Source organism: Silene latifolia, chromosome Y (genome assembly GCF_048544455.1).
Source record: "Silene latifolia isolate original U9 population chromosome Y, ASM4854445v1, whole genome shotgun sequence".
In the NCBI taxonomy this organism is placed as follows: domain Eukaryota; kingdom Viridiplantae; phylum Streptophyta; class Magnoliopsida; order Caryophyllales; family Caryophyllaceae; genus Silene; species Silene latifolia.
The window spans coordinates 72,655,337-72,667,949 of NC_133538.1; the positions used below are offsets into that span (position 1 = coordinate 72,655,337).

At 33.8% G+C, this 12,613-nt stretch overlaps 1 protein-coding gene across 1 annotated transcript; it reads right to left on the bottom strand.

Moving 5' to 3' along the window:
- Positions 1 to 5,955: 5,955 nt before the first annotated feature.
- Positions 5,956 to 10,344, bottom strand: LOC141626915 (glutathione S-transferase U15-like). Its single transcript, XM_074440495.1, has 3 exons — positions 9,728 to 10,344; positions 6,310 to 6,375; positions 5,956 to 6,202 (listed from the first exon to the last, which is right to left on the bottom strand). Exons 1-3 carry the CDS (start codon positions 10,019 to 10,021, stop codon positions 5,993 to 5,995), a joined length of 570 nt encoding a protein of 189 aa, XP_074296596.1. The 5' UTR covers positions 10,022 to 10,344; the 3' UTR covers positions 5,956 to 5,992.
- Positions 10,345 to 12,613: the final 2,269 nt, after the last annotated feature.

The window sequence follows — 12,613 nt, forward strand, 5'->3', positions numbered from 1 at the left end:
AGGGTAGGTTTAGATCTATTTAGGAAACTATGTAATTACCTTATTACTATTGTTATTATTATTATCAATATTATTATTAATATTACTATTATTATTATTATAAAATAATTATCGTTTATTATCATTATATGAATTATCGTATATTATTATTACCCAATTGCCATCCCGACACGTAATTCTATTATTTATTACTTTATTATATCATTCCGTCTTATTCACAATTATTAAATATTAACGTTTTAACCTTTTAATTAATTATTCAAATTACATAAATTGTTCTTGTAAACGCTTACGAAATTACGGGGTATTACATAAGGAATTTTAAATTGGAACTTAGATAAGTATCTTGTATTGATAAGATTTTTATCTATTTAATATCAACAAGGTTAAGTAGGTTATTCATACTGATGAAAGTGGAATTACTATGATAGAGTCATAGTCATTCATTGAACCTAATGAGTTGTTGATCACATAAAATCAATTGCTAATATTTCCGCCATTAGAACGATTATGTATGCCATTATATGCACATGCCCTGATGAATCATATGCTTGGAGCATGATAAGTCAATAACAAGTTAATTTGAATGAAGGTCATTTGAAAGCCTTCAAGAACATCCATTAAAATTCTTGAGGAGACTTGAGGAATTGTTCTTAAGTTTGAATGACATGCTAAGTTGTGTGTTGAAGGGTTACACAAACTCTAGTTTCCAAACCTATAAGGATTTATCAAAATCCTAGGCTGATTTTATTGACTTAGGAGTAAGTGACTAGAAAAATATTTTAGTTTCAACCATTCCATGTTCTACAAACAGAATCTGAGTACATCAGGATAAGATGGTTAATATAAGGGACTAAGAGTAGATCCCTCTACCAAGACATTATCACAAGTTATACGATAATAGTGGGAGCATCTTCAAAATTATAAGAGCCCAAGTCTAGTAAAAAGGCTAGACGCCTACTTGGATAAATTCATGTCATTAGAAATAACATGGAAAGAAGGAAATAACAATTCATAAAGTTGGATAGTATAGATACATGGTATATCTACTTACCAAGCTTTTATTGCAATTTATCTAGTGTAAAATGTACACTATAGATTATAAAATATGAAGTAGTAATAAGGTATTGACTATTCATATATGATAATCGCATTTATCATTCAAGTTTCTTTAAAATCATCCATTACTTTGTTATATCCAAATGGGTTGTTGAGACAATATTGAACCCCATTGAAGTGAACTGGACTGACATAGTATGCACCCCTAGTTACTTATAGAAGGTGACGTCTTGAAGTGACTAGAGTGTGATGTGATTGATGGCAAGTTCAAGTGTCATGGGGTCATATGGGATGACTAGTCGATCACATAGACAGACTGTATGAGACACTCTATCGGGCAGTGACCGCTTATAGAGTTCTGGAAATTTATAAATCATGGTCGTGGCGAGAGCTACTATAGTATTCTTATGAGTCAATTCTTTTAACTGGAGACTATTCACCCAAGTTGGCACAAGTTTCTGATTGGCTTTGATTTATATTCTACGACTGTCGTAACTGAAGTCAAATGAGTGTATTTTGGGTCATGATGAACTGTGGCTATACGAAGGGAATAGTGCGATAGGAATTGTCCGAACCCTTGTCAGGGTTGTTTGAAATCTTAGGGCCACTCGAGGAGTAGTGAACTGAAAATGCGTGGCCACGCTCGGAAGGTATCTACGGTAGATAATTCCGGTCAAACAGTTACTCTCCAGATCGAGGAAACCACTCAAGATATGATCAAATGCAAGTATGACCTGCAAGACACCTGGAATTGAGTGGGATATTGTAATAGGACAAGAGAATTGGTGACGCACACTTGTCTCGAACAAGTGTGAGATTGTTGGAGTAAGTGTCCTCAACAATAGTGCGATCACATGTTTAAATCTCGTGATAAGAATACGTAAGGGATGAATTAATTATATAGTCAACTGATCAACATTAATCGGTAATGATTGGCAACCTAGAGTTTGACATTACTATCGTTTGACGGTGGTGATCAGTTGATAACTTAAGGTCACACCTATAGGACAATTCCCTTAATAGATAAGTTAATTAATTGTATATTGATACAAGTTAATTAACTCCTTAAAAATTGAACAATTTCTTTTGTGAGTAAGAATAAGCATCTTATTGTAATTTGATTAAATAAGATTTATTTTAGAAATTAAAAGATTTCATTACTAAAATTCGTTATTGTTTGTGAAACAATTAAATTAAGAATGATTGATTAATTATAATTGCAAAATGTTGTGAATTATATTTATATGACCCATTGTAATGATTTTAATCATATATTACTAATTAATTTGTCACAAGTAATTTATTGTCATAAAGTGATATTTAAGGGGTTAAATATGCATTGAAATTGATATGGGCATGGTGTGTGACACATGACCTAACAAATGACATTTGACAAAATCACAAAATAAAATGGAGTCCATTTTATGTAGGGCACCGGTTTTATAAAGAGGAAAATAGGGTTTATTATGTTTGTTAATTTTGAATGGCAAACATAATCATCACCCTAATTACCCTAGCCTTACACACCTATTATTTAGAGAAGAGAAAAAGAAAAAGAGGAAGCCATGCATTGGCTTTCGAACACCACCCCAACCGGCTCCCCTCTTTATTATGAGAAAAATGTTCTCATTTTTCTCTTAGTGAATTATTCATATTCTTACATTATTATCTCATCTCTCTAAAACAGTTTTAGAAACTTTGATTAATTGTTCAACAATTTCTAATATCACATAACATTATTACTAGTGTAGTAATAACAAATAGTATTAGAATTATTAAGGATATCTAATATATTAATATAGTTAATTAGTACATTAGCATTAAGGGTTATTGTTTTGGGTGCAACAAGAGGAGAATCTCTACACTTGAGATTTTGGAGGAACATCCATAACATTTAACTCAAGAACAAATAAGGAAGGTGTCCTTATTTGTGCCCAAAATTTCGAACCACATACAAAATGTAAGGAACATTGTTGTCTTTTCATCTCTTACTTTAGTTATGCATGCACTAGATTTTAAAGAACTCATATTAAAGTGTTAATTAGTTCACCATTAGAAATGTCTAATAATAGGTATATGAGCCTAACAAATTGACTCACAAATAATCCTAGCTACATATAAACATGCCTACCTTGTTGAGCTAGTAGCTTATTCATGTGTGTTTGGGTGCTTATTTGGGAAATTATTATTGTGTTATCATTGTGAGCTTAGTTAGACGGAATTACCGATTTCCGTATCATTGTATGTTGAAAGAAAGAAAAGAAAGATGAAAAAAAACGGAAAAACGATGAATGAATGAATGAAAAAAAAGCATGTTCCATAAAGAATGAGAATTTGAATTGTCAAATCAAAAAGAAGAAGAGATTTAAAAGTAACTTCCAAGTCCAAATGAAATTTTTGGGAAGTTCACTTATGATTTGTATTGAGTAGTAGCCAATTTACTGTTTTTGGCTCAATTTTTGTCAATTGATTATGGGCTGGGTTTTAGATTGAGCATCCATGCACACTTTGGTTAGTTGTTAACTTGACTTAGCTCCACTTTTCATAATACATTTGTTCCATCTTACCCATTTCAATTAGCCTTCTTCTTACCATTGGTTTCTTTCTATGCTTGCATTATTGAAGGTTTTGACTTGTAGTTATGAAATGACTACCATATTAGATTCGGCAACACTCTCATGAGTCGAGGATAGGTGAGTGCTACTCACACAAATATCCTTCCACATATAAATGAGTATTGAGTGAATCGCGAGAGTCCAAAGTAAAAAGATCATGCAAGGGCCGAAAAGTTCATTTAAAGTCTTTCAAGCTACGATGCCATGTAAATCTCATCCATGTTTTTGCATTATCCTTATGCCCATGTTGTTTCGGGATTTGAGTCATTATGCTTGTTGGCTTGTTTTGGGATTAAGCAATTGATGGGATTTGTTTACTTGCTTGATGACAAGCAAGGGGTTAGCTTGGGGAGTTTGAAGTGTCTAATTTATATATGATTTTAGTCCTTATTTTAGCTCGATTTTATTTGATTATTGCACTTTTATAAGTATATTTGTGAGATAATTCCGTGTTCTAGGTGTTTTGCTTGCATTCGTTGCATTTTATAGGAAATGAAGTATTCGGTAGCTTTTTCCCGTTAAATTAGCAATCAACAAAGTTTAGGAGGCTAATGGAAGAAAGATTGACCATGGAGGGGCGTTTTGGGAAGAATTGGAAATCCCGAGCATGAAGAAACCAACTTTGGTTGGTGTACAAGTAAAGAAATGAAGCCCAAATGAAGTTAAGAGCAAGCTTAGGATTCTCTATTGCAATTAGTCGAGGAAATTAAGAAGCATTAAGACGGGATCTTTGGATTCCTTATACTAATTAATCGAGACTTTAAGGAGAAAAATCGGATTCCCACGACCCCGATCGGGGTTGGGTGTCCCCGATCGGGGTGACCCCTATTTATGACATTTACGTTTTGCACCTCTAAATCATATTTAAGGAGTGTTGAATCCGTCATTTACGACACTTCAGACACTTTTACACTTCACGACAATTTTCAGTTATTAGAATAGTTTGAGATCTCATTTTTAGCATTCTTTAGATGTTACAAACATTTTCTTTAAGCATTTGAACTTATAATACAAGTTGCATTTTAAGTTATTTGGGTTTTATCTTGTTCTTCATCTCCACGTTCCATTTCCATTGTTTCGGTAATCTTATTTCTAGTACTCATTTTGTTAATTTCCCTTGTCATTTTCATTACTAATTAGTTCGTTAATTCATCATTTGTTAATCGTTATTCCACCTATTTCATTATTTCGTTATTATTATTATCATCAAGTTTATTATATCATATGTTATTAGCTTAGTTTTTAATATGTGTGAGTAATTCATTAGTCTAGGGATTAGGGGAGTCATGCATAAATAGTAATAACAATCGTTGAAATAGGATGCTATAATATCGAATAATTTATTCTATCACATGCTTGTGTTGTATTGTTAGTCTTTGATTATTGATCACAATCCTAGATTAAATTTGTTAATTCGTTTCTAAAAGTTGAGAGGCATGATTATAGACCTGACAAAAGCGTTATCCGACTCGACAAAACCGATCCGACTCGCCCGATATCGAACCCGTCTGGCACCCGAAAATACAAAAAAATCATCACACCTGAAACCGAGCCAGTCCGATCTTACATAACCCGATTCTTAATAACATCCGATAACTGATATAACCCGGACCTCGTAACAACGAAACTGACTAAACCCGACAAGGAAAAAACCCGACCCGAGTAAGACTCGACTAACCCATACAAACTAACCCAAATAAGTCTATGTATATAAGATTACACAACTAACGTTAAATATATATAAATTAAGAGTTTTACTAATTATCATTTCATCCGGATTATTTCGTTTGAAGTCTTCAGACGGTCTTATGTGATCATTTTTATGGTACGATGTTACCATTTAAACTGGGTCATAATTTTTTTATTTTAAAATGTTAACTATTAAAGCTGGTGAATCACATATGTCCCGTCTCAAGCCTTCGGACAAAAATGATTGTCTAGAGGGAGAACTTCTGTAAGAGTTTTGTGGTGATTTGTTTTATTGTTTGTCATGTGAATGTCAATGGCTAAATTATACGAGGCCGGCCACTAGAACTTTACAAGTGTTAAAACTTAGTTTATTTTAAGTCTTAGATCTATGAGTTTGACTAAATGTATTGGTCAACTTTAATTGTGTATATGTATATACTTTTTTTCGTTGTATGTGAGAGATTAATGTTATTTTCTTGATGATTTATTGAAACTTAGTTGAGATTAGTTATTTGGGCCATTTATCCTTCCTTTTCAAAAATTTCAAACTTTATAGTTGGCATCAATGTTCAAAGGAACGTGAATGAAAAAGACATGGCATACAATCTATCATTCTATCATGGAACTTGTCAAGTGAAAAATAATAATTCAACATATATACAAAACTTGAAAGTTGAAACTGTTAAAATGCCTAGGAAGTACAAAACAAATCTACTCAAGCAAAAGAAAGATACATAGATAATAACAGAATATAAGAGTATCCTAACAACTAGAAATATCATGAAATCTAAGTAGAATTGATCATCTTCAGGGTAACGGTGTGCTTCATGCCTGCATGACTGCATAAAATCAAAAGTTAACTATTAAAACAGTCGCAAAAAAGTTATGTCTTATGAAAAAAAATACCGGCATTTTAATTTCGCATAGAAAATTATGATAAAGTTACCATATTCCCACTAGTCTGATTCCTCATCTGAGTCAACCGAAACAATGTTTCCATCAACGTTAAAATCTAGCAAAATGTTAAAGATATGAAACACATTGATAATGTTTAAATAACAAATACAGATAATTTTTAAATAATAATTCACACTTTACCATCATAACCAGTTAGCCAATGTTTACATATTACAAGTGCTTAACTTAACTTAAAGTAACTTAATTTTTAAAATTTAACTTAAATAAACTTAATTACTTATAAGCTACATTTCAGTTCAGGTCAATTCGAGTTCAATTAACAATAGTTAGTTTAATTAAAATTTAAATGAATTCAAGGTCAGTTGAGTTCACAATTGAGTCAAAATATATTTCCTATACGTTCGCATTCAATATTATATAAATGAGATGCTTAGTTCATAAATACATAATCAATCGACCAATGGTAAATTGGTAATTGTCTTAAATTAAAAATTTAAATACAATATCTTATATATTTTTTTTAGTAACTATCTATGTATACTATCGTATAATATTAAAGAATAACCTAAAAAGGATAAATTGTGACCCATTAATTTAGAACTGGCAAATAGGTCAATCAGGCCGGGTTCGGGTTGGGTCAATTTCGGATCGGGTCTGGAACGGGTCGGTTCAGCTCGGGTCTTGAGTTCAGGTGTCGGGTCGTGTTCAGGTCGGGCCCGGGTCGATTTCGGCTGAGGTAAGGTTCGGGTCGGGTCCGGGTCGGATCAATTTTGTCAGGCCTACCCGTTATAACCCGATAAGAATTAATATTGAATTTTTTTTACCCGATATGAACCACTACATGATTTTTAACCCAACTGACCCGATCTATAACAACTGTCACCCAACCAAGTGTTCCACATTCCGACCCGATACCCGAGGTAAGTCATAACCTGAAATAATCCGACCAAACCCGATCTGACCCAAAAATATTCATGACTCGAATCAATCCGACATCACAATAACCCGAACTTGAAATAACTCGACTCGAATTCGACTCGACCCACCTGATTGCCACCTCTAGGCATAAAATTGAACTAGACTAAGCATGTTTTAGTAGACCGATCTAGTAATAGCGAGAGCTCACTAGAACCCGTTCTATGGTTGACAATGATGCCGATAGGTGGTTGTCATTAGGCCTAACCAATTATCGTTATTAAGAATTCCTAGTTTGACATGAACAATTATTAATTCGCATGTGTGACCCGATTCCCCTAGGCTCTTTATTATTATTGATTTCTTTCATTATATTATCATTGTTTTACTAATCAAACAAAACACCAATCGTAACTGACCTTGATAAAATTCACTCCATGACAACTTGTTTAGCAACTCCCGTCTCCTTGTGTTCGACCCCTATGAATTTACTACATTCATTTATTAGCTAAGTCTAGTGTATCTTTGTTAGGTGTGCGATAGCCTATCACACAAGGACTGGGCTCTTTTATAGAATAAGGTTGAAGCATCGATTAAGTCTTTGTCTTTGTTATCTAGCTAATTGTAAAGGTGAGAAACTTAAGCTCTGCTTGATTCATCAAAGTGGACAGTCCCAAATACTTTTCAGTTCAGAGCAAGTTCATAAGGCACGATAAATCTGTTTTCTTATTTTTTTTTCGAAATAATATCTTTTTATGCCAAATTTTTTTTGAATGAAATATTCTGATGGATATCCGTCCTTATCATTTCTAAGTATTATTCATTAACAAGGAGGATATCATATTAGAAAATTCTTAAAATATAAATAGATAATTGGTTAAAAGGAAAAGATTTTGCATATCTTTTATTTAACCTATCATTGCCTAAATTATGGAGATTTTATTGACTAACATTATCTCATATAAATAAGGCATAAGCGATTCATAAATTGTCATCTTTTGCACTTCACAATTCCTACGTTTGAAAGCATACACTTTTTATCAGATTTGTGAAATTCGGTTTAAAAGAAATTTTATCTTTGCAAAAGTATTTTTCGTGCCTTAGAGAATTCGTTTCGAGTGTTTAAGTCTTCTCATCTTTAGACATATTTTGTCCTCCATTGTTCCAAGTTGAGAACCGTATTAGGAAACAATAAGAGTTGTACTATTCTTTTGGTGAGAAAATAGTCTTTGGGGTACGGGCTTGTACTCGAGTTGCACGATCGGGTTGGTTGTGGGTATTCTTTTTGTAATCGAGTTTGGTTATAATGGAAATAATGAAAAATAGAGAGCGTGGACGTAGACCTTTAGAAAGTAGGTCGAACCACATTAAGATTCTGGTGTTCTCGTTTTGTCATTGCTTTTATTTTCTCGTTGCTTTTCTCTTTTGGTATTCACGTATACAGTCAGATTAATACATCACAATTCATATTGTTTGAATAGTCCCCTGAACTGTTCAATTTACGTGTGTACTAATTCAGAATCATTCGTAACTCTTTTATCGCTTTAAATTTTAAAATGGTACTTAATTCACCCCCTCCCTCTCTTATGTTCCGGATATGTAAACTCAACAGAAACAACGGAAAATATATCAAGATTGGAGCGGGAAAAGCTAATTGAAGGGAGTGGTTGTAGTTTAAACCCCTTCTACACGAATTCGTTTACAAGATCCAAACATACAGGGGTAGGTTAATGATGTTATTAGGCCACAATTACACCATTCCATGAATATTTTTTTTTAATAACACCTTAACGAAAGCACTATTTTCGGACATTTTTAGATCATATTATTACTGAGAGACCTCTCTTATGATAATTTGTGATAATTTGTGTTAATGTGACGATTATGTTAGGGTAATTTACACAAGCTTGGCAAGCTTTCAAGTAAAGTTTTTTTTCATCATTGAATACAACAGTACTAATCTTGATCAATCGAACATGGAAATAGAAACATAACTAGAAAAAAACATTAGGAACATTAAACATACAAATCCTTCAAATCTGACCAATTGACAAGACATCAGAATTTATGATACTCAGTATTTGTACGAAATTAAAAATATAATACGAAGTACTATTATTAATCTGATGATACTCATAAGTCATATTACTACGGATTCTCACTGGTCCGGATTCTCTCAATTACATGAAAAGAAATGAACCTCAATTACTTTTGAACGGTGCGGATTAAATCTTGGGACGATCTAGTGGTTGCAATTTTTTTCATAAAATTAATGTTTTAAAGAATGGAGAGAGAAAATATATTAAAATAAGAGTGTATTAGAGAGAAAATGGACAGAAATTAATGAAGAGAATCCAAATTGAAATCTCACAATGATAGTATGGGACTAACCCCTACAACTATTAAAATTAGTGGATAAATGGGTACATATGTCTCACATTACATTAACATAAGACGGTTTTATAAGAGACTAATTGTGATAACTTTTGTAATTTGTAAAAACAAAAAGAAAAACAAAAAAGACAAAATACCTTATCATCAACATAAGTAGCCCAGAAACGATGGACGACACGATCGTAAGGATCGGAAGGGAGAATGGACATCCCAGATGAAAAAGCTTCATCAATGTACTCAACAATCAGATTTGATTCACAAACCGGCTTGTCATTAAGCAACAAAACCGGTATTTTTTTGTGAATCGGGTTCATAGTTTCTGCAATGAAATCATATTCAATAGATTTTAAGTTTAGTGCAGTTCTTGGCCTCATCACAAATGGGCTTGGCCATGCTCCTAACACTTTCACATCACAATTTCTCTCTGCCATTTTTGCTTCACTGTTATTTTTTTTCTACAAAAAGTGGCGATGTGAATTTCTGGAAGAAATGTGTTTTAATTTTTGATGATTTTATGTAACCGTGTGGTTATGATAAACTAAAAATAAGAGGAGAGTGAAAACATAGGGAGACGTTTTTGCTGGTAAACGAACTCAATTAATAGCTTAATAACTTGGGCCTATTTATAGGCATACATGAACAAACAAATCTACTAAAACCACTTCCTATAAGCATGTAACTAACATAGGTAGTGCACAACTCATGTTCCAATTTTTATGGTCTCCACTAACACAAAACTCATATTATTAGGAAACATACTAACCACTACCTAATATTTAGAAAACAAATATTTGACCAATTATTTTTGGAACATAATAATCCAACAGCGTTGGAGAGTGTATATATCGATAGGCTTTGGAAGAAGTCAAATGATTTGTCCTTTCTTTATTCTACAAATTCTCATTATTTAAGAAAGACGTATTGTTACTCTCTAAAATTCCTCTCTCTAAAATTCCCAAATAAATCTCCCAAAAAAAAATCCCAAACCCTAATCTTCTTTACCCCCCCTCCCCACCCCATGCTAGCCCTTTATAACGCCGGTTATTGGGCCTCCTCGAGGCTGATCTCCGGCGATTTATCTCCAAACCATCAATAATGTTCGTGTTAAATCATTTTTAGCCTACTTGTTTCTTCTTCTTTCGATTTTTTAGTGGGTTTCTCTTGATTTGGTTCTTTATTGGTTGTTGAAAGTTGAATAAGAGGGCTAGTCGTTGGGTTTGGTGGTAGTGATGGTTGGATTGGCGGTGGCGGTTTTTCATTTTTTGTTGTTTGTTCTCTTTTCCGTTTTCTTTTCTTTCTTGTCCTTCCTTTTAGGTTTAGTTTTCTGTTTGCTTATTTTGTTCTCTCTCTGTTGGAGAGTTTTGTCCCCACTTATGGTGGGTTTGCTCCCACATTATGTGGGCTTTATCTCCCATTATGGGAGTAGTAGATCTAAGCGGAAGATCGGTGCTTTCCTTGTTTCTCCTATGGTGTTGCAGATAATGCCGGTGAGTCGGATACAAGAGGTTAGATCATAAAAAACTCATCTTTCTCAAAACTTCAACAGATCTGAGATCCCCTCGCGAAAGGCTGTGTGAAGAAACAACGATGTTATAGAGGGCGTGCAGAAGTGTCTTACATTCTAATTAGAGTTCTTTGTTTCGTGAAAGATGGTTTTTCTTTGATTTCAACGGTATTGTATTTCGTCTTTTTTTACGTACGTTGTAGATGCCCTATGGCTTTTGATTAATGAATCGATCTTGCCCCTTAAAAAAAGAAAGACATATTTATTTTAAATTAGCAATATATGTAACACCCCCATCTACCAAACTGCCTTACCAAGGTCTACCTTCGTAAATAGAAGTGCTACCATCTCGGTTGCTCGAGGCAAGGTATATCAAATTGACTATAATAGAACGCTTATTAAAAGTACAATATTGTTAAAATAAATGCAAACTGAAATCAAACCAAAACTGTTTACAACTCTGAAAAGAAATCAAAACGAAACTAATGTTAAGTGACAGCGGAATCTAGCTAAAGAAAGGTAATTAGCCGGCCTCGTCTGTAACCCGCATGCTACATCAACATCCGTTACATACTAAACCAATTGCTCACCATCCCCGAATGGATCACCACAGTTTTGAAAACAATAAACGGGGCCAGTCAACTGCATAATCAAAATAAGAACTCACAACAACACAATCCACTCAAACTCTAACCGACTACACAACAAAATGTGTAGCCCGGCCAGGTTCCCATCGCAACAGGAAACCCACACCACCAGTCGAGACCGCAGTCATGCCATTTAAGCCCTGCTCATCGCAACGAGCGAATCCCAGATCATTAACGTTCACATCCCCCTTGTGATGGGAGTCACAAGGGGCGAACATACATGGGGTTGGAACCATCTCCCAAAAATAGCTCCAAAAATAATCCAACAACCATTATAATCACAATCTACAATCATAATCATATTACCAACAATAAATCAAAGTCACCTCTTATAATCAATTATACAACCGACTGAATAGGGAAACCCTACCTTAACAAGATTCAAGCAAAGCACAGCAAATCAAGCTAGAATGCCTCCTCTACGAAGTCCTCGCCTATTATGATATCATACAATCAATATACCACACATAATATGACTAATCACCCCAAAAACCCCCAAATCACCCAATTATGGTTTATAACCCATACCCAAAATATCAATAAACAAAGGGTAAAATTACATATTGATCGAATCGACGCAGAGATGAAAATAAAACCCCCAATCTATGAACCCGAGCCTTGGAAATGTTTGAAATAGTTGGAGAATAGTGTTACGTAGTTTATGTTTGAGAAAAGTGATTAAGAAATGATTATAATGTGATTAAAATCGCTAAAACGACATATATATACTTCTCCAATTATCTTAATCAAACAGCGGAAAATAACCCGTCAGACCGCGTACTCGGACGAGTACCTAAGGCACTCGGCCGAGTACGTCCTACACGACCGAGTTCCTCACAACTCGTCCGAGTGCACCCAAAAAATTAGCCTAT

Coding starts and splice junctions, on each gene's coding strand:
- LOC141626915 (XM_074440495.1), bottom strand. CDS start 10,021: ATGGCAGAGAGAAATTGTGATGTGAAAGTGTTAGGAGCATGGCCAAGC. Junction 6,376..9,727: donor CTACTTATGTTGATGATAAG/GTATTTTGTCTT, acceptor ACATTTTGCTAG/ATTTTAACGTTGATGGAAAC. Junction 6,203..6,309: donor ATCAGACTAGTGGGAATATG/GTAACTTTATCA, acceptor GATTTTATGCAG/TCATGCAGGCATGAAGCACA.